The sequence below is a fragment of the Talpa europaea genome (genome assembly GCF_964194135.1).
Source record: "Talpa europaea genome assembly, chromosome: 13".
In the NCBI taxonomy this organism is placed as follows: domain Eukaryota; kingdom Metazoa; phylum Chordata; class Mammalia; order Eulipotyphla; family Talpidae; genus Talpa; species Talpa europaea.
This window is the reverse complement of record NC_140080.1, coordinates 71,790,251-71,812,388: the sequence shown is the minus strand read 5'-3', so window position 1 is coordinate 71,812,388 and position 22,138 is coordinate 71,790,251. Positions and strand designations below refer to the sequence as shown.

General features: G+C 36.9%; 1 protein-coding gene across 1 annotated transcript in view; it reads right to left on the bottom strand.

Annotated features, from left to right (window-relative positions):
- Positions 1-2,915: 2,915 nt before the first annotated feature.
- Positions 2,916-22,138, bottom strand: part of KIAA1328 — a gene marked incomplete at its 3' end in the record, with an annotated part of 226,115 nt that continues 206,892 nt past the window's right edge. Inside the window, exon 10 of the mRNA XM_084252345.1 lies at positions 2,916-3,126. Within this exon, the coding sequence (XP_084108471.1) occupies positions 2,916-3,126 (211 nt within the window). The remainder of the gene's footprint in view (positions 3,127-22,138) is intronic.

Here is a 22,138-nt window from a genome sequence, read left to right as displayed (position 1 = left end):
GGTGAGGATAAAGTGTCAGCTGGGAGGAGTCTGTTGTAGCCTCCATCTCCCTAGTGACTGCAGACTGTATCTGGCTCTGCTCCTTTAAGCCTGGCCCTTTCCAGATTCTCTTATCAGTAAATCTTTCCAATGAACCATGGTCTTGGCGGGGCTCAGAGAAAACAATGGCTCTGAAGAAGGACAGAGTCCCTTGGGGTGCTCCAGGAAAGTTCCCACCATGGAGGTCAGGTTGAGATAAACACAAATGTGCCTCCTGGAAGGGCAACTGTCAGCAAAAGCTTTTCCTTGATTAACCTTGGTTTTCTAAATCAAGCACTTTGGACCTACTTAGGAGCTTCAGTGGACATACTTTATCATTTTCCATTTTGCAAACACTGATTTTTCTCTCTCACAGAATGGTGTGTATCAGGATAGGTGATGTTATGGCCTCATCCCCATTTTGTGTCCAGTCTAGCTTTAGGAAAGCAGCCACTATTGAGCAAACTTCACAGAGGGAAAGGCAAATTCTTTTGTGCCTCTCTTTTTATTAGTGGCTTAGTTTGCAATTAGGTTAAGCCTCCAGGCTCTACAATAGCCTCAACGCTCTACAAGAACCTTTTCATTCATATATCTATATATATCCCAAGTATGACACAGATTAAAATTTCAATATGTACGGTTCAATTCATAATGAAGGTGTTAGAATGAACATAGATTCATAGCCAATTGTCCTGACACCCACAGGATAGAGAAAAGAAACTAGTGAGGCAATGTGGTAAGTAAAAAATATGTTGATTGGCGTTCTGTTGAAAATTCATCTTTGTTCTTTCAAATTGCTTATTTAGGGGGAGTTAAAGAAGCAATTAAACTCTCTGCTATGGCATGTGATTCCACAAGAGCCTTTAGTTTAGATACTGCTTATGATTCCTCAAAAGGCAAACAAGCTTCTTGAAGAAATCATAATCTGTTTCTTGGTCCTTCCAGCATCCTCTTACTCTGGAGAGCAGTTAGGACACTGGCATTCAGTTATGTTATGGACAGTTATGGATGACTGAAGGAAGTTGCATGGACTTAAAGTGGTTATGACACAGGAGGCAAGGGAAAGATAGCTCTGAAACCTAACTTTGAGAAATTGTTGAGGGCTTTTAGTTTGCTTGCACCCATTTTTGTTACACCAAAGAAAGTCTTATTTTCCAAAGGCTTTCTGAAATGAGGTGAAAGTAATTTAGTTACTCTCACAGGGGTGATCTTGAAAAGGCTATTATAATCTGCAACAGTGTTCAACTTTTTAAGTGAATAACCACAACTGGTTAGTCGTATCCTTACAATTATTTCAGATGAATATGGTATTGGTAGGGCCCATTCTTCTCTCTTAAAAGAACGAAAAGACCCAAGAGAAATACTGGGAGAAGACAGGGCCCCAGACTGACAGAGACAATGAGACTTAGATCTGTCCAGACAAGGAAGTTGCTCAGTAAGGTGCTTGTAGGCTGAAATAATCTAGTTTTGATACAGAATTCAGGGCAGCCATGCAGGTTTACTAGGTACAGGCTGCTCTGGGTGGTCTGACCATGCCTCCCAATACTGAATGACAAAGAGTCCCAGTCCCAGTTCAAGTCTGAGGTTGGTAAAAGAGAAAAAAGCAACACCTGCCATATCAAAGTCATCAAGATGTATCTGGAGACACATCTTCCCCTCACTTTCAATAGCTGGAAAGTTTGAAACTCACTAGTTCAAGTAGGCTCATCATACTCTCCATCAGCTTGAGGGGTCACTAGAGTCCACTGTAAACTGAAGAACCCATTTCCAGAGCTCAGCTGACTAGGAGAACAGAGAAAGAATAGGGTCTCAATTGTATTTCTTCCATGGCTTTCTTGGGGTCACAGTGAAGCCCAGTGGGAAAGAAGGGAAACTGGTGGGAGGTGGAGCAAAAGCAAGTAGAGATAGTTCTTTGGAGCACTGGGATGGTGGCCCTGAGCAGAGCACATTCAAGGCCTGGCCAAGCCAGCACAGCCTCATGGAGTGAGAGGGAGGGGCCAGGAAAAACTGTCAGGTTGCAGCAGCTGGATACTACTCTCTCTCTCTAGTGGCATCTGCCCTGGATACGGGCATGGGAAGTTCGAAGGGTGAATAAAACACCCATGGGGGTCGATAAAAAACATCAAGAGATGCCCCCTATTTATCTTGGGAAGTGGAAGAATGGTAGGAAAAGTATTGCAAGCTGTGCCTCCATTGGATTTCCTGAGGGCAGACATTCAGTAGTGTTACGTAATGCCAGTTCTGAGGGCTGGCTGGGTCCCTCTGCCAGCTCACAGAGCCCTTTAGGTCAGATGATGGACAGCTGATGACTACTGACTCTGACTCAAGATTGGCCCTCAGTGTTTTTGTGATGGTAGGGGCACTAACTCTAATTTCAGAATTAAGTGACTACACTTAGAGAGAGGTAGGTGGTGTGAGAACAGGGTGGAGATGTAAAAGGGCCTGTCTTCCTGAAATTGCTTTTGTTATAAAAGGGCTATGTTTAAATGAGAGAAATCTTTTAGTAGAAAGCTTTTCCTTATGCACAAAAGAGAACCGACCTTTTCCAGCAAAATACTGAGAAGGAAACACTTTTGAAATGAGGGAGAATGTAAATGGGCCTCTGCCTTGCAGAAAAAGTCCTATATTAGTTTTCTACTCTCTACTGGGCATAGAAAAGATTGTGCCCTCAGCTCCCCCCACCCCCCTTAATGTGCTATCTACTGATTGGTCTGATCAAAAACACCCTGGGTTGTTAGAATGATTTACATATTCAATATCTAATAGGATGCTAGTGAGACAGGTCCTGTGAAAGGAGAGACACTATTACTTTGCAATCAAATAATTTAAAATCCTGGATCAGTATATAAAAAAATCCATGCATTTCTGATGGAAGTTTTGCAGCATATACTTCAGTGTCAAATGAAAAAGATATCCTCCAGAATTTGATTCTCCTCCAGGTCTTCAGGGGTCTTGCTTATCCCCATCTTGTTCCAGGTTGATTTTAGAGATCTGGATTGGCAAATACCATGATTCCAGGCCCCGGCCTGTCTGGAGGGATGGGTCTGAGATTTGAGAGCAGATTTTGGGCTCAGAGATTGAACGAAATCCAACAGAGATGTCTCATACCTGTAACACACACAACCCAGACAGAAAATGATCAGACTAGTGGGACATTAAAATCCAAGAGGTCCATCCAGGGCAGACAGGTTGTTGCAGGCAAGTGTCAGATCAGAGACCACATCATGTATCAAGAGAGATTTCTAGGGGAACTGTGGGAGGTAAACACCAGAGGCCCCTGCTGTCTATATGTTCATCTTTCTGTAAGTAACATTCTCCTCTAACCTGGAAGAGAGACTATGGAGTGGGCAAAAAATCATGATAATAATATTAGTATCAAACATTTATTACAGGCTTACTGTCAGGCACTGATCCTATGCTTCATATATATTTAGGTACTGTGCTAGTCTCATCCCCATTATATACACGAGGATACAGATTCAGCTAACATTAACTCATGACATGGTAGAGTCAGGCTTTGCACCCAAGTCTCTTGTTGCCAGTATTTTTATTCAGAATGCTAAAGCTACTTTCCAAAGTATACAACCAGAGAGACTTGGTTTTAGAGCCTACCATTTGCAAGCTATGTGATATTGGGAAAGTTCTTTAATGTCTCAGTTCAGTATCTCATGCACAAGGGGCTAACAGAATTTCTGTTAGATGAAATGAATCTACGCATATAAATTAACATATAATAAGTATTCAATAAAAATGCTACTTTCTTCCTGTTATCTTATTCTCACTTACTCAAGAATTTGGAGAAAGAAACCCTCATCTGAATCTATAAAGAGATCTCTCCAAAAGACTCTTGGTATTGAGCATTTTTCTCAAAATCGATAAGCTTGGAGAGGCTTACAGGCAAAGAAACTAATTATAGTCGCCAACACCCTTACCCATGGCCCATGATACATTTTTCTAGAATGGCAACTCAAAGATGTAAATGTTTCTGCTTCCATATCCATTTACACCAAGGATTAGTAATTTCTAAAAGCTCAAGCAGGGTGTGTGTAACCTGTGTAGTATAGGCCCCAGAACTTGGTTTATTGCTCTATGGTTGCCATCTTGAAATTCTTACTGATCTTATATTTGACCTTGAATTTTATAAATATATCCTCATGGAACAAGGGAGCATGTATGTAAGCAGAAGATAAATGCTGGCATGCATTTGTAGGATCAGGCCAGGCCTGCAGGCACAGTGGCAAAGGGCAGTGTGTATACCAAAAAGTTGTCTTGCTTGCCTGGTGTGCACATTCATGCCAGAAGCAGTTTTGAGTGCCGCTGGGCCCCAGGGGCATAACTGGGGCTAGGACCTAACCCTAGGTTAGCAACAGTGCTGGTGGTGGCAATAGTGATAGGCTGGCTTGCCTGTCTTCCTAGAGTCCATACCCTAAGCAAAATTATTAGTTCTCTGGCCTAAGCACTGGGGTAAGAACTGCTAATGTTTAGACAATAAATATCAGTAAATAACAGCATATACAAGGAAATTGCAATAAAGTGTATCAAAGAAATATTAGGATTCTTTAAAGAATCTTGAATATCTGGTTTTAAAAACTGGTAACCCATTGCAAAGTAAATATCCACAGGCTTACAAAGAGAAATTAAATGTAAAGATTGTTGACTTTGATAGAAGGAACAATGTTTTCATATGCACCATTAAGTGAACCAATTAATGAGGAATACAATATTAAAATTACTTTTTCTTTATCATTGAAGATAGAGTAGTAGAAAGCATATATAGGCATTCTGAATTATACAGAAATTGTTAAGTGAGTATTTTCTTGTTTGATCTCTACAAGTTAAAGGATATGCTTGAGAAAACATTAAAATGACATTGCATAAATCCATGTTTAAAATTAAATTCAACATACGTGAAACTAATATGTATATAGAGATAAATCTTTTAAGAAAAGTTTCATAATAATCTTCAACTACAGATACACTAAAATTTATGTTTTGAAGTAATTTATCAGAAATCTATTCTGCGGACAACTAAATTTAACAAAGGAACCAAAAATATACAAAAGAGAAAGAAAAGTCTCTTTAATAAATGGTGTTGGAAAAACTAGACAGCCACATGCAAGGGAATAAAACTAGACTACAGTCTTATAACATACACAAATTTAACTCATGGTGGATTAAAGACTTGACTGTAAGAACTGAAACCATGAAATGAATAGAGGAAAACCTAGGCAGTAAGCTTCTCAATATCGATCTTATTGATTTCTTTGTGGGTTGAACTCCAAAGGCGAGGAAATCAAAAGCAAAAGTAAGCAAATGGAACTACATCAAACTAACAAGTTTCTGCACGGTGGAAGAAACCATCATCATAATGAAAAGGGAACTGACTGAATGGCAGAAGATATTTCCAAATCACACATCTGATAAGAGGTTAGTGTCCCAAATACATAGAAAACTCATAAAACTCAACAACAAAATAGGCAGAAGAATCAAAAAGACGTTTCATCCAAGAAGACATAATACAGATGGCCAAAAGGCATAAGAAAAGATGTTCATTATTTATGATTATGAAAATTCAAATCAAAACGAGATACTACCTCACACCTACAGAATGGTTATTATCAAAAAAACCAAGAGACAATAAAGTGTTGGCGAGGATGTAGAGAAAAACGAACCCCACTACAGTGTTGGTAAGAATGTAAATTAGTGCAGTCACTATGGAAAATAGACAGTAGGTTCCTCAAAAAAACAGAAATACCACATGATCTATCTATCCCACTTTTGGGTGTTTATCTCAAGTACATAAAAACACTAAGATATGCACTCCTATGTTCATCACACTATTACTTAAAATGGCCAAGATATGACAATGACCTAACTGGATAGAGATAATATGGCACATGAAGACAATAGAACACTACTCAGCTATTAAAAAAAAAAGGTGAGCTTTTGATGTCTGTGTCAACATGGATGGACCTTGAGGGTATAACATGCCAAGTAGATGGACAAAGACAAATATGTGATTTTACTCATGTGGAATAGAAAGGAACAAAGCAGAGGAAAGGGGTTGGAGGGGGGATGAAATGGGTAACAAGGGTCAATTGTACAGTGATGGATGGAAACTACACTTGGTGGTGATCATGATGTAGTGTGTACCGATGTCGAATAACAATGTTGTATACCTGAAACTTATAAGCCAATGTTACTTAAATAAAAATTTATTAAGAAAAAAATCACAATGTTGTCATTGCTTATAAAATAGTCATAAGGGCTCTAATGTTAGTTGCATCAGCAGATTCTTCTCAGAATGAAAAATTGACAAAATTTAAGTGTGATCTTTCCTTTGCCAAGAGTGATTGATTTGTTAATTATATCACTTAAAGTTGCTAAAAGTATAAATTTTGATGATCTAATAAATGCTTTTAAAGAAAAGTGAGTCAGAAAAATCTTTGATCAAGTTATCACATTAATAAAGTATTCTTTTTTTTTTTAATTTTTTATTTTATTTTTTTAAGATTTATTTATTTATTTATACAAGCACTGGGTACAGTCAGAAGCGCGGGAGAGTGAGAGAATTCACCAGAGCCAGAGCAGGGAACAGAGCAGGCAGAAGGACCGAAGTACACTGCTGAGGGGAGCAGCGGGCGGCAGGAGAGGTCTGCGCGCCATGTGGGACCCTCCTCCGGTGGCCAGGCAGCAGCCGGAGATCGAACCGGCGCTGCAGAGGCTGCGGGCAGCTTCGCAACCCAGCGCTCAACCGCTGCGCCACCGGGGAGGCCCTAATAAAGTATTCTTATTTATTACACTATATAAAATTAAGACATCAAAACGTAGTTTTTTGTCTACCTGTGGGTTTATATTATTACTCATGTATCATTGTTATCAGATAGGTTTTATAAATTTGTTCTAAAGAAAAGTACTTTTTTTATTTTAGTATTTTTAACTGCACTTTTCCATCCTACCTTTTGAACAAAGGGGCTATACAGGTCTTGTAAGTTATATAGTTGGCTCTGCCCACAAGTCCCAGGCAAGAGCAGGCTACCAACTCAGGCACAAAAATATACGATTTTCTATGGCATGAGAACCTGCACATTGGAATCCCTTTCAGCAGAAATATTTTCTACAGCTTTTATCATCATAGCATCAAGGCATTGTTTCAATACAGTTATTTCTATTATTCAAAACAATGGTTTCCGTGTTCAACCAAAACATCTTTAAGGTGTAAGCCAATGAGTTGGATATTGTTACCAACACTGTTTGTTGATAAGCAAGACAGATGTACTTTATGTAGGCTTTCTGGAACCTACCTTGGAAATCTGAGGCAATCTTGTGGTAATAATCATCTTTTCATATAGGTCATTCATTTTTTTTTTAAATTAGAAACAACTCTTGGCCTATATTTTCCTATGTAATTTCATGCTTAAAAGATCTAGTGAGAAATGCTCTGATTGAGGAAATCTTTATGAAAAAATGAAGTTAGAATAATTAGTGATAAGACCATATATCAAAAATAGATCTTTCAGAAATGCAAACTGAAATTCAGAGTAATGACATGGATTTGTGTTTAAAAGACTGATGTAAGAAGTTCCAACTTATGTAATCATCTGGAAAAAAAAGTTACGGGATTCAAATTCCTTCCCAGTATTCTTATTCAGATCCATATATAATATAATAAAAAAATCCTTATAGTATGAACAAGAATGACCCACAAAACCATAGAAAGCTTGGTTTTATGTATTAGGATAAGTTAGGTTATTTAGAAATAACAAATTAACCTAAACATTCCAATGGCTTCACACCACTGAAATATATTTCATCCTTATGCTAAATGCTTAAAGCAGGTCTAGCCAGACAGTCGATCTGCTATTTTATGGTGTCATCACCTGAAACATGTGAGTGTCTACTAATGCTCGCAGGTAAGAGAAACTAAAGAACTAATTGTTTTTATGTTTTCCACCATCTGGAAGTGACAAGACACGTCTTACATCTGATTGATGAGAACAAGCCACGTAGCTCCAGAAGAGGAGGAGAACTGAAAATTGGCAAACACTAGCAATACCTATCCATCGAGGACCTGGTCTCAGAAATAATTTAAAATAATTATCTTATTTTACCAATGAGAAAATTAAGGTCCAGAGAAGTAAAAGTGAACTGGTTGGGATCAATATCAAGTGAGTGGCAGAGTAAAGGAGTTTTTTACACAGGCCTCTTGACTAGCCTAGAGTATCTCCAATTTTTCCACCAAGATAAATAAGATGTGTAACTAAAGGAAAAATAGATGAAGAAAATGGTTGCTGTGTCCCACCACATTTTATTTTAAAAGTATAGTATGACTTATTTGTAACTCAGTGTAATCACATCTACACTCCTAATCAAGTGGGCCATCGTTTCAACCATCAATTCAATGCACCCTAAAGTGCAAATGCTTATCTTCATTATCTGGCTGATATAAAAATTCCATCTTTCTAGAAGTCACATTCAATTATGTATTACACTGTGTCAGAAGAATGAGAACTGTTTGTGGTAGGAAGGGCCTCGTGTGGTACCTAATAGTGAATTTTGTTCAAAGAGTGTATTAATATCAGCAAAGACCAAAACATTTGGCAGGTCAAAAACAACAAAATAGGAAAGATTATTTTCAAAACCAAAGCTTGAGAAATCACTCAATTTTACACCAGAATTATATATGCACTAAAACAATAAAAAATGAATTCCAATGGTATTTTGTACTAAATATCAGCAAAGGGCAGTGTGCTTATAAATTGTGTTCTGAGAGCAGTGTGTCTAAGTTTGCTGAGGTGACATGTGACTGGTGGCTTCAAAGTTGATTAGCTTGATCTGACTCTAGTGGGCACAGTTGGCATTCAAACAATTTAAAGGGAAATATAACTTATTCAAATGTATATGCTATCATCCCCCAAAAGAGACTATATTTTAGCCACAGGGGTTGCCTCTGTTGGCCCTTCTTGCCTCTCTACCTCATAGAGTCAGTACTCATGACTTACCTAGGTACACAGCCTTACTTTAACAGCTTCATTATGAAGGGGTAATAAGCAAAAGGGCTATTTGGTTTATTCTGCCATCCAGAAAACAATCTGAACTTGTACTGTCCTCCTTGAGTTCTCTTTCTAGCTTTGTTGCTTCCGAGCTAGAAAGACACCAAGACATAACCCAAGCAAGGATGTAGGTTCTCCTAATTTGACTTGATTCCATACCACCATGGAATCACTCAAGAAAGGAACAATCTGACACTGAACAGTGTTTGTGAATATTAGCATAGGCCAGGAAATAAATTAATTTCATGACTCATTCCACATACTGTATTGGATGAGAACCTAATTGTGATGCTAGAGCTTTCCCCTTCCACTGTCTTTGTCATCTTCTGTGATTTCAGTAGACTTCTCTTGATTTTCCATCTATAAAACCAACAACCTCCTATTTTCTTGCCCTTTTAAAATTAATTTATTATTTTATTTTCTTACATAATTGTTCAGTTTTGTACAATATTTGATTTCTCCCCTCAGATGGAGTCCCTATAATTTTCCCACCACCATGGTACCCGTGAACCATCACCATAGTCCCTTGTACTCTTCCCTCCTGTTTTGTCCCTTTTCCCTCCTCTTTCCCTGCAGTGTGCTTCAGATCTCTGGTTTGTCTGAAACCTTTGTCTTTTTCCTGAACCTTTCTTCGGTTTCCCTATACTCTCCCTATAAGTGAGAGCATCCAATATTTTTCTTTTTGCTTCTGACTTATTTCACTTAGCACAATCCCTTCCAGCTCTGTTCATGTCTGCCTTTTAAGTGATGGAATATAATAGGGCTCAATTATTAACTCTAATATCTTAGGTGATTCCATCCATTCTTATAACTCAACCAAAATCATTGAAATTCATATGTAACCAAAAAAGGCATTAAATTGCAAAAGCAACCTTAAGAACAAAGGAAAGAAATGGAGCTATCAGGTTACCTGACTTCGAAGTTTACTATAAAGCAAGAGAATTAAAAACAATATGGTTTTTGGCACAAATACAGATTCATTGACCAATGGAACAGAATTGAGAGCCCAGAAATAAATCCACATGTATACCATCATTCCATTTATGATAAAGCATCCATTCCCCACAAAAAGGGGAAAAGACAGTCTCCTTAATAAATGGTGCTGGGAAGTTATGGAAACAACCTAACTGCTCTTTGGCGTGGCAGTGGATTAAGATGATGTGGCATATATACACAATATAATACTACTCACCTATAAAGAAAGAAACCTTTTTTAGTGAATTATAGCTGGGCATCTAGTGTAAATAAAACAAAAACAAAGAAATAAGCAAACAAAGAGCAGGTCCAATATAAATTGATAGTCATTAAACTTAAGTGGGTACCAAACATTTTCTGACAAACTACTGTATTTCTCTAATCAGTTGTTTTGTTCTTATTTCCTCTTTTCTCATTATTAATCCTATACAGATGGCCTCACTTCCCACTTCAGAGAAAACAGAGGTCATTAGAGAGAAATTATCTTTACTCTATCAAGTTAACAAGTCTTTTAACACTCATCAGTTCCTCCTTTTACACTGAAAGAAGTGATTCTTCTATTAGACAAGGCCAACAACTTTCTTTGTGCTCCTTGGGAAGCTGTTAGTATTGATTATCCACTCTAGCACCTTCAATCTTTTCCTGCCTACTGGTAACCAAGTGCACTTAAGTAGTTCTCTCCTTTCCATAACCAAATCACTTATCAATTTATTCTAGTTTTGATTCCATCTTCTACTATTCTACTAAAATTGAAATTATTATACTTATTGATGACCTTCATGATGCTAGATCCAACAGACTTTTTGTAGTCATTATTTTACACATCACCTCTGCACAATTCATTGTGACTGACTGCTTCTTTATAAATCTGAAACTGTTTTATTGACATAAAACATACAGAAAAGTGCACCCTATTTAAAGCACAAAGATCAGTGGTTTTTAGCGTTTTAATAAAGTGCAAATATTAGCAAGTTGAATCCAACAATGTATAACAGAATTTATATACCACATTCAAGTCAGATTTACCCTGGATATGCAAGATTGATTCAACATTTGAAAAAATCAATTAATGCAATCTATCATATCAACAGGAAAAAAGGAAAAACATGATAATATCAATTATTAAAAAAGTATTTGACAACACCCAACACTCATTTATGATTAAAAACTATGAGTAAGCTAGGAAAGGGAGACCGATATGGGATAGCTACAAGAAAGTGTACAGCAAACATCATACATCACTATCATAACTGTGAGAAATTTGAAGCTTTCCTACTAAGTTGCAAGCAAGGATGTCCTCTTACATCACACTGAATGTTGATGAAATAGACAAGAAAGGGAAATAAAAGATATAAAGATTTGGAAGGAAGAAATAAACCTTTCTTTGTTGACCAATGACATGATTATCAATGAAGAAAATCTAAATGAAAGAATGCATAAAAAACTCAGAACAAATAAGGTTGCAGAATACAAAATTAATATATAAAATCAATTGCCTTCCTATAGATCAGCAATTAACAGGTAAAATTTGAAATAAAAAAAAACAAATATTTACATAGCGTCCTCCAAAATGAAAATAGATAGTTAGAAATCTAAAAGAATACATACAAGATCTATGTGAGGGAAACTACAAAACTCTTTAGAAGAAAATCAAAAAAGTAATGGAGGGATATCTCATGTTCATGGATAGGGATGCACATTCTTATTACATGTCTGTTCTTCCTATAGAGTCAATGTGCAATGCCAATGAAAATTCCTTTTTGTGTGTGTATATGGGTTCTAAAGTTATTATATAGAGAAAAAAGATCTAGAGCAGTTGACACAAAATTCAAGAACAAAACTGGAGGATTGATAATATCTGTCTTTAGTGCTTACTAGAAAGGGCTATAGTAATCAGGAGAGTGTGATTCCAGTGAAGGAAAAGACAAAGAGATAAACAGAACAGAACAGAAAGCCCAGAAATGAACCCACATAAATATAATCAACTGATTTTTTGACTAAGGAGCAAAGGCAGTCTCTCTCTCTCTCTCTCCCTCTCTCTCCCTCTCTCTCTCTCTCTCTCTCTCTCTCTCTCTCTCCCCCCCTCTCTTTTTTTTTTTTACAACAGCAACAAAAATGATGTATGCCCAGTGGTAATGCCCAGCCTCTAAGTTCAATACAGTATAGGAATTGAAAAGTCACACTGTAAGCACCAGTTAGTGCAAGGCAGAGCCCCATGCCTCCAAAGACAGCAAGCTCACCTCCCTCAGAGACCACTACCAGAATTATCTGCTCATATTACAGTAGAAAGCAGTCAGCATCACCTATGAAACATTCCTGCTATAGAACAATTAAACTTTAACCTAATAAACCTCTAAATCTAATTGTCAAATCACATTATATATAAAGCACAAAAGAAGCTAAATTATATCATAAGGATCTAATAATCCAAATCCCAGAATGTACGAAACTCTACAAGAATGACTCAATTACTTCAACAAATAAATGACATTAGAAAAAAGGGAAACATGTTATAAATTAAAAGAGATTTAAAGAAATTCATCAACCAAATGCAGCATATAGAGCTTAACTGAATAGTGATTTAAAAAACCCAATGATATATGTATATATTTAAAACAAAACAGGAAAACTGAATATGGACAGAGTATTCGATGATATTAAGGAATTACTGTTATTTTGTTGTGTGATAATGGTATTGTGGCTATGTTTAAAAAAAACCTTATGGGCCCCTCCCCTAGTGGTGCAGCGGTTAAGCACTGGGCTGCGAAGCTGCCTGCAGCCTCTGCAGCACCCATGGCGAGGGTCCCACATGGCACACAGACCTCTCCTGCTGTGCCCACTGCTCCCCTCAGCAGTGTATTTTGTTGGTCTGCCTGTTCTGTTCCCCGCTCTGGCTCTGGTGAATTCTCTGACCCTCCCGTGCTTCTGACTGTACCCAGTGCTTGTATAAATAAATAAATAAATAAATAAATAAATAAATAAATAAATAAATAAATCTTCTAAAAAAAAAAACAACTTATATGTTTGAAATATATATTGAAGTGTTTACTGGCTTAAAAACGTAATGTCTGGTATTAAGAACAGTGAACACTGAAGGCTATAAACTATAAGTAAATAACATGAGTTTATTATATCCTTTCTACTATTATTGTGTGTTTGAACATTTTCATAGTATAAGATTAAAAAGTAATCCTCCCCTAACCCATACTCCCCTTTTATGACAAGTTTTTTTAAACAGTAGCATGCACTGTCTCCACTTCTTCGTTAGCTTTCCCCTGACCACTTTGCTGAAATTATCCCTCCTAAGGTTACAAAAAACCCTCTCCGTTTTGGCAAATTCAGTGGACATTTCCATTCTTTTTATCTCTCAGACTTATTCTACAGAACTGACCATGTCTACCTCCTGAAACACTTTTCTTTCTGTTCTTGATTCCATGATATTGCAACCTTTGGAACTTTGGGGCCTCTCCTCAATAGCAGTTACAATTTTTTTTCTTCCATCCAACTTGAAAATAAATGGCATTTCTTAGTGCTTAGTTCAGGTGTCTTCTCTTAGCATTTTCCCTTTTACTCCTTTCGAGATGTTATTACATAATAGTTTTGTGCCCCTTTTCAAATTTACTATCTTTAGTCCAAGCCCCCAAATCCAATCATCTACTTGATTTCCCCACTTGAATGTCTCAAGGTATTGCAAACTTAACTTTCCCTAAAGCAAAGTGTTCATTTTTGCCCCATACTTGCCCTTATTTCACAGCTAAATCTACTCTCTCCTCTCCCAGTGTTTGCATTTCAACAAAAGCCTTTTCATCTACTTCATTCCCAAAGCCAAAAATCATAGCCATGCTTGATATCTTCTCTTTAAAGCTATCCTTTTCCTATATATAGCTCCTGTTTCCTATATATAGGTCCTGTCTTAAACCCATTACAATTTTGATGGTTCTCTGAGACCTAGGTACAATCATCTTTCATATATATTAATGAAACAGCCTCAGTAGTTCCCTAGTTTACTTCTCCCCTCCACAGAGAAATCAGAGTGAACTTTTACAGACTCAAAAAGGATCTTGTCAATCCCCTTCAGGAATTTCCCCTTGCACTTAAAGTACAAAACAACTAATAAAAGTAATGTGCTGGTTAATTTATGCGTCAGCTTGGCTAGGATATGGTGATCTGTTGTTTGGACAAACTCTAGATGTTGCTGTGAAAATATTTTTTAGAATGCTACCTGAAAAAAAATACTGTTTGGCCCTCTATAGAAAGTTTATCAAATCCTGTTCTAATAAAGTGTGACCATGTTAAAAAACCAAAACCAAAATCTCCTCAAACATTTATATTCAGTTCATTTTAAGTAAGGTAACTCACCCTCTAAAATGTAGGTGGACCTCATTCAATTAATTGAAAGCCTTAAGAACAACAATTGAGATTTTCTAAAGGAGAAAGAATTTTGCCATAAGATTGCAGCATAGATATCCTGTGTGAGCTTCCAGTTTGTCAGCCTGTCCTATGAAATTCAGATTTACCAGTTCCCACAGCTCACGAGCCAATTATCGACTCTCTCTGTTTAGCAGTTCTGCTTTTTTATTTATTTATTTTTTGATTAGTTTGTTTTCTTTTTGCCGAGTTGTATGAGTTCTCTGTAGATCTTAGATGTAAGTGTTTTGTCAGATGCATCGTTTGTATTATTTTACATTCAGTAGAGTGCTTTTCAATTTAATGTAATCCCAGTTGTTTAATTATTTTTTGGGTATGGTGTGAGACTGTGGCAATTCTCCAAAGAGCTCACATAGATGGCAAATAGGCACCTGAAAAAAATGTCCATTACTTATCACATGGGAAATGCAAATCAAAACCACAGTGAACTACCACCCCACACCTGTGAAAATGGTTCACACTGAAAAGACCAGAAACAACAAGTGCTGGCAAGGATATGGAAAAAAGGGAATCCTCCAATGCTGTTGGTGGGAATGTAGACTGGCCCAGCTCCTATGGAAATCAGAATGGAGGTTTCTCAAAAGATTAAAAATGGATCTGCCATATGACCCAGCAACTCCACTCTTAGGTATCTACCTGAAGAATCCAAAGACACTAATTTGAAGGAAATCTGCACTTCCATGTTTACTGCAACATTATTTGCAGTAGCCAAGTTATGGAAATAACTTCAGTGCCCCAAAACAAATGAGTGGATCATGAAGATGTAGTATATATACACACAATGGAATATTAAGAAGTGATCAAATAAGATAAACTCATGCTATTTGCAGTAACATGGATGGAATTGGAAGGTATCATGCTAAGCAAAATAAACCAAAAGGATAATGGTGTCACTTACATGTGGTATAGACAGAAACCAAACAAAGGGTCAGATAAAGACAAGCTTAAAAACTAACCCTTGAAAGCTAACTATGGAACTAAAGTATCCTGAGGGAGAGGCAAGAACAAAGTGGGAAGGGAGCACAATGGACTATGGTGGTGGGCTACAGTGATTTGGTGGTGGATGTACCAAGGTAACTGTACGTGAAGGGGAGGGATCCTATACTTCCAAAATACCAACAATACTGTAAGTCAACAACTCTCTCTCCATATATGCATGACTATTTTTCTCCTAGATAACTATGCACAAGCAAACACACAAATTGGTTCTGTTTCTCTGGAGAACCTGAATGATACTGGGAACAAGAGCCTGAATGTTCCCTGCCTGCTTCTCTTTCTCTTTTTTTTTTTTTTTAAGAGGCATGTATTTTTATTTATTTATTTATTTATTTATTTATTTATTTATTTATTTATTTATTTATCTATTTATTTATTTATTTATTTATACAAGCACTGGGTACAGTCAGAAGCGCGGGAGGGTGAGAGATTTCACCAGAGCCAGAGCAGGCAGAAGGACCTAAGTACACTGCTGAGGGGAGCAGCGGGCGGCAGGAGAGGTCTGCACACCATGCGGGACCCTCCTCCCGGTGGCCGGAGAGCAGCCGGGGATCGAACCGGCGCTGCAAAGGCTGCGGGTAGCTTCGCCACCCAGTGCTCAACCGCTGCACCACCGGGGAGGCCCTGCTTCTCTTTCTCTTATTTTGTATGACTCTGTTTCACTCAGTACAATCTAGCTACAATGGTTTTCTTTCTCTTTTTAGAATGAACAAGTTATTTTTTCTGTCAAGATATTCAGATTTGTTGTTTCATCTGTTAGGAATGTTTATCCGCTCTCTCTTTTTATTTTTTTAATATAGGAAAGTGTAAATAACATTTATGTAGAGTTAAGAATAACAACATGATAAATACTTTATACCAAACGTGGTCATTTTTTCTTCTAGGTAAATATCAAATTTTCTTCTAGATAAATACTGTTTATCTTTCTGGATATCAACTGAAATACCACTACTTCGAAAATGTCTTCCTTAATCACACTATCTAAATTACTTACCCCAGTTATATTTTTCTCATAATCTGCTCTTTTACTTCATAGCATTTATCATAATTTGCAATTAATTAATTGTAGGGGTTTATTTACTATCTATTTCTTTCATTACATTGGAAACAATAGGAGGGCAAGAAAAATTTGTATTCTTTTTATTTTATTTCATTTTTTATTTTCCATTCCTAGGACTCTACCCAAAGGACACAAAAACATTAACCTGAAAGAGGACAATTGTATTCTTAATGTCAGTTATTCAATAAGTGATTAATTAAACTACCTTGTTAAAATTATTTTCTTTAAAAATTTAATTGTCCAAATATGAAAGAAAAATGAAAAGAAAAATGAAAGTTCCCTAAACACTCCCTAAACACCCACCCAATTATCCAATAATGCCAATCCCATTATCCTCCCCAGAAATCAACATTAACAGAAAAGAATATATGCCTAAATCTTTGTTTTAGTGATTACATGCATATATGTATTATATATATACAAATACCATACCAAATATGGTATGATACAAATACCATACCAAATACCATACCAAATATATACCAAATATAGAGACACATGTATGTATTTATTTATTTATTTATTAAAGATTTATTTATTTATACATACAAGCACTGGGTACAGTCAGAAGTGCAGGAGGGTGAGAGAATTCACCAGAGCCAGAGCGGGGAGCAGCGGACGGCAGGAGAGGTCTGCGTGCCATGTGGGACCCTCCTCCGGTGGCCGGGGAGCAGCCAGGAATTGAACCAGTGCTGCATAGGCTGCGGGCAGCTTTGCAACCCAGCCCTCAACCGTTGTGCCACCAGGGAGGCCCGACACATGTATTTAAACACTTAAATGGAATCATGCTTATGTACTGACATGATCTACATTTTCATTTAGCGTTTTGGCGATTGTTGCACAACAATGTATACAGATCTACCTAATTCTTGTAAAACGTGCAAGTGTTCTATTTTATGGATGAATCTACATAGTCTTTATTATCTTATTCTAGCTAAACTTTGTACTTAGCATTTCTGTTATCTTAAGGAAAATATCAGTATTTGGTCATTAGTGTTGATTTAAGGACAATTTGTTTGAAAACATTTTCTTTAAACTATGCTGTTCTTGAACTTTCTTCTACTACATTCACACAAGATAATGTCAACATAACTTGTTTCAATGAGCAGAAATAAAATGCAAGACACAGTGAAGAGTTCAGGAAATCTCAGATAAAATAGCTCAAACGAGGTTTGCTTTTTACCATGCCATAAACTAGCCAAATTTAGAAAGTTTTAGTATCTATCTTCCTTTCTGAGTTATTGAATTTAGATAGATATCAGTGATTACCATGTGAAAAGCACTTTTTACTCACATTCTTGCCAACCAGTCCCCAAAGTCTCTAAGCAAGGAATGAAGAGCTCAGGCATCATTGTAGCCCAAGAAGTATCTTTCCTAATATTTTAATGCTATTAGTTCTATAGTGCCAGTTAAATTGAAATTCTGTTGGTTTAAAAGTTCAACTCCTATTTCTATGCCAATTTTGTGGTTCCAACCTCCAGATCCACAAAGTTTATGTTACCTATTGTGCTGTGACTTAAAAAAGTTGTTCAGTTGGTGAAACTTCACTCTGACAGGTTATTTCATTTAAACCAAGCTGTAGCTAGACACTTCGAGCAAAGTAGAACAATTCAATGGGCTACATTTACACACACACACACACACACACACACACACACACACTCACTTTTCCAATAGATGGCCATCCTATTTCATCTATTTTAAATGACATGGTTTCTCAGGCACCAGTATCTCACTGTGGTTTTGATTTGCATTTCCTGGATGATGAACATTTTTTTTAATGTGCCTGTTGGCCATCTGTATGTCTTCTTTGGAGAAGTGCCTATTTAGCTCTTCTCCCCAGTTTTTGACTGAGTTATTTGTTTTCTTTTCGATGAGTTGTATGAGTTCTTTGTTGATCTCGATAATAGCCCCTTGCTAGATGTATGGCATTACAAATATTTTCTCCCATTCAGTAGGGAGTTTCTATGTTTTAGTTACAGTCTCTTTCCTCATGCTTATACTTCCAACTATTGGAAAACTTAAGATATCTTCATTATTTTCCAGAATTTTAATCATTTTGTGAAATCATGATGCAAGATAATGGGTATTTAATATAAAATGTTCTATTTTCTGTGGAGTTATAAGTTACTATTAATTATGAATTAAAGCCTAATTTAGTATGGTTGGAAGCGATCATGACAAGTGAAATTTTGCACCCAAATCTTGGCTATCTTGAGAGAAAAGCACTGCTAGGCAGCTTGGAGTCAAAAAATGTTACCTGATAGGTTCATGGAAGAAAGGAGTAAGGGGACTGCTGGTGAAAGCATAACCAAACCAAGAGAAGTGCTTGTCAGGCAATTCTACCAGGCCAAAGTGAGGCGATGTTACCCTGTTTATTAGCATGCACTTTAGAAAGTTCAGGGCACGTATGGATAGCGTTCATTCTATTTAACATTACACATTACTGAAAACACATCGATAACATAAATAATTCATCAGAGCATTGTTTGAAATTTAAGATTACAAAGCATTCTGTTTTATGACTCTTTGTACTTTCTTTTTTTTTCTTTTTTATTTTTTTTAATTTTATTTTTTTATAGAGGCATGTTTTATTTATTTATTTGTTTGTTTCTTTGTTTATACATGCACTGGGTACAGTCAGAAGCGTGGGAGGGTGAGAGAATTCACCAGAGCCAGAGCGGGGAGCAGAACAGGCAGAAGGACCGAAGGACACTGCTGAGGGGAGCAGCGGGCGGCAGGAGAGGTCTGCGCGCCATGTGGAACCCTCCTCCGGTGGCCGGGGAGCAGCCGGGGATCGAACCGGCGCCGCAGAGGTCGCCGGCAGCTTCGCAACCCAGCGCTCAACCGCTGCGCCACCGGGGAGGCCCGACTCTTTGTACTTTCAAAGAGAAAGACAATATAGATAGATAGACTTCATAACCTTTATATGAACCTATTAGGGAGAACAATTCAACAGAAAAGAAATTGCCCCCTGCACCCCTATCAACAATTTCTCTGTGATCGTGCCACAGGCTGTTATATTTAGACTTCAGTAAAACCAGATGTTCAGGGGACAGAATGAGTTAGAGATTAAGGTGTTCAGTTTGTTCTGGGCGCCATGATTGAAGGTAGAAGACTAGAACTGATTGTCTGCAAAGAACATTTTGGGGAAGGAAGAAACCTGAAATTTTTTGTTATTTAAGGTAGCAAATTATAATCCTCCATCTTCTGGTCACAAAGGTGATAAAGGTTGGCAGAGGGCAAATCATAAGACAACAGAAAGCAATGGATATACAGTTAAAGAGCCACCCACTTTGTTGTAGGTGTAAATAGCTCCCAAAAGAATCATTCATTAAATGGTGTCATTGTGATGAGTTAGAGACTTTTTACCTAATTCTGGATATGGCTGCATGGAAAGGCATGTTTGGGATAAATTATGCATCTTAATTGGCCATAGTATATGATGTCTTGATGAAAATGAGAGCTAGGGAACATCCAGATAAGGATAATAGTAAACAGTATGATTCTTGAAAAAGATAACTGCCCATCTCCTTTATTAAATGTAAAATGGAACACTCTCAATAAAGCAGCCCATATGCTGTGGCTGAGAGCTATGTTGGATTGGAATTATGGTAACCACTTTCTCCCAATGAACATGCCTCTCATCTCTAATGTTTATCTCATGTTACTTTGGCTCACCCCCACAGCCTGGGTTCGATCCCCGGCCAGGGAGCTAGCCTACATGGTGCAGCAGATCTCTCCTGCCTGGCCTGCTGTTCCCCTCAGCGGTGTATTTCAGTAGATCTGCCTGTTCTGCTCGCCACTTTGTCTCTGGTGAATCCTCTCATCCCCTACACCCTAGTTCTTGTATGCATTAATAAATAAAAATAAATCTTAAAAAAATCACCCACATGTTATTTTGTGATGGGGGGGAGGTAAGAATAATGCAGAAAACTACATCTGATTTTACGGTTCCCACTTACTTTAATAGGTTTTAGTGAAAATTAGAACAATTCAATAGAAAGGAAGGAAATTTCAGAAGGGGAATAAACAAAAGAAAACAAGGGTAGCCAAATAGGGTGGAAATGTTTCAGTTGTTGTGAGCACACGGAATGAAGGCAGAAATTGATGGGGAAGGGCATCAGAGTTCTAATAGGGTATTATCAAGACTGGGGGACCCATTAGGTTTTCTCAGTGTTTTGCCAGTAAAAAGACCCAGACAAATCAACCCAGTTTGGAAGAATTTAGAAAACTGGATGACAAGGAAAAGCCCAATGAATTTGTTATTGAAATACAAGTGATGTCAATAAGAAAGATTGAATCTGATGAAGATTGATGGAAGGTCAGGATCTCCTGGCTCATTATAGTTGGCAGTAAGCCCGCATGGTAATTGAGCCTGACGTTCCTTGTTTGGGTGAATATAAATGATAAATGGAAGGAAGGAGATAAAAGAATAAACAAACAGGATTATGCTAAAGTAAAAATCCGACATTACTTTGGCATTTCAAGAGAGGCCCAGGGTAAGAGAATAATAGTCTTAGTCTAAATTCAGATACATGGAAAGTAAAGCAATATGGTTTGCCAAAGCCACCTTTGCTTCTGAAAATTAACAATGTAGAATGTCAATCAACAAACATGAATGGCATCATCCTGGAAATGCCTTTGTCCTGAATTACTCTTAACCTAAAAGATTCATTTAATCATTTTTTTCTTTTACAAAAAGTTCATTCTAATTGTGTGATTTAACTTTAATACATATTTTTCTCAAAAGATACACAAGTCATTTTTTTAGAACATACCACATTTTTTATAGCAGTGATTTATACTTAAGATTAAATTTACGTATAGGTCAAATAAAGAAGAAAAAAGGAGCTAAGTTTTATTGGAAACAAAATCACACTGCAGCATTTCTAAGGTAACTTATAAGAGAAACATGTACATTTGCATTCTAATAATCAACTTTGTAACAGGTCAATCTAGACAATTCTATTTAGTACTGCTGATTCCCACTTCTTTTTTATTTATTCATAGAATAATTTTTGTTTTCTTAACATTCAGGTATTTCACAATTTAGAAAAATGTAATCCAAAGAAAGTACATATGAAGTCAAAGAAAGAAAGAACTTGAAAGGAATATACTAATTACTAAAAATACTGACAGTGGGCTATACTATGTATATATAGTATATACAGTGGGTGGGAGGGTTTGGGTAATTTAAATGTTACTTTAAAAAATCTATATTACCATTGCTATATTACCATTGCAAATATGCACAAGTGCTACCAAATTACTGGTATTAGTTTCTTTAAAAACTCATTAGTAAACAGGTTCTTGAATGGGTCTTCCCTAACCTCTATACACAACTTTATAAAAAGGATTACAGTTGACATTATGAGGGAGTGAATGATGGCTACCTATATTACTGCCAATTAATCTGATTTGGCACTTTAAACCTGACTTTGGGATCATAGAGTTTAGGTGGTGGCAAGAAAATAAATTTGAAATAGTTCACTATAGGTGATACAATATTAATTTTTTGTAAATGCTAATATGAATATGTTCCTTAGAAGGCAATGTTAGTTTATAGTATTAAGTTATACTTCTAAAATTTGATCTTAAACCTCTG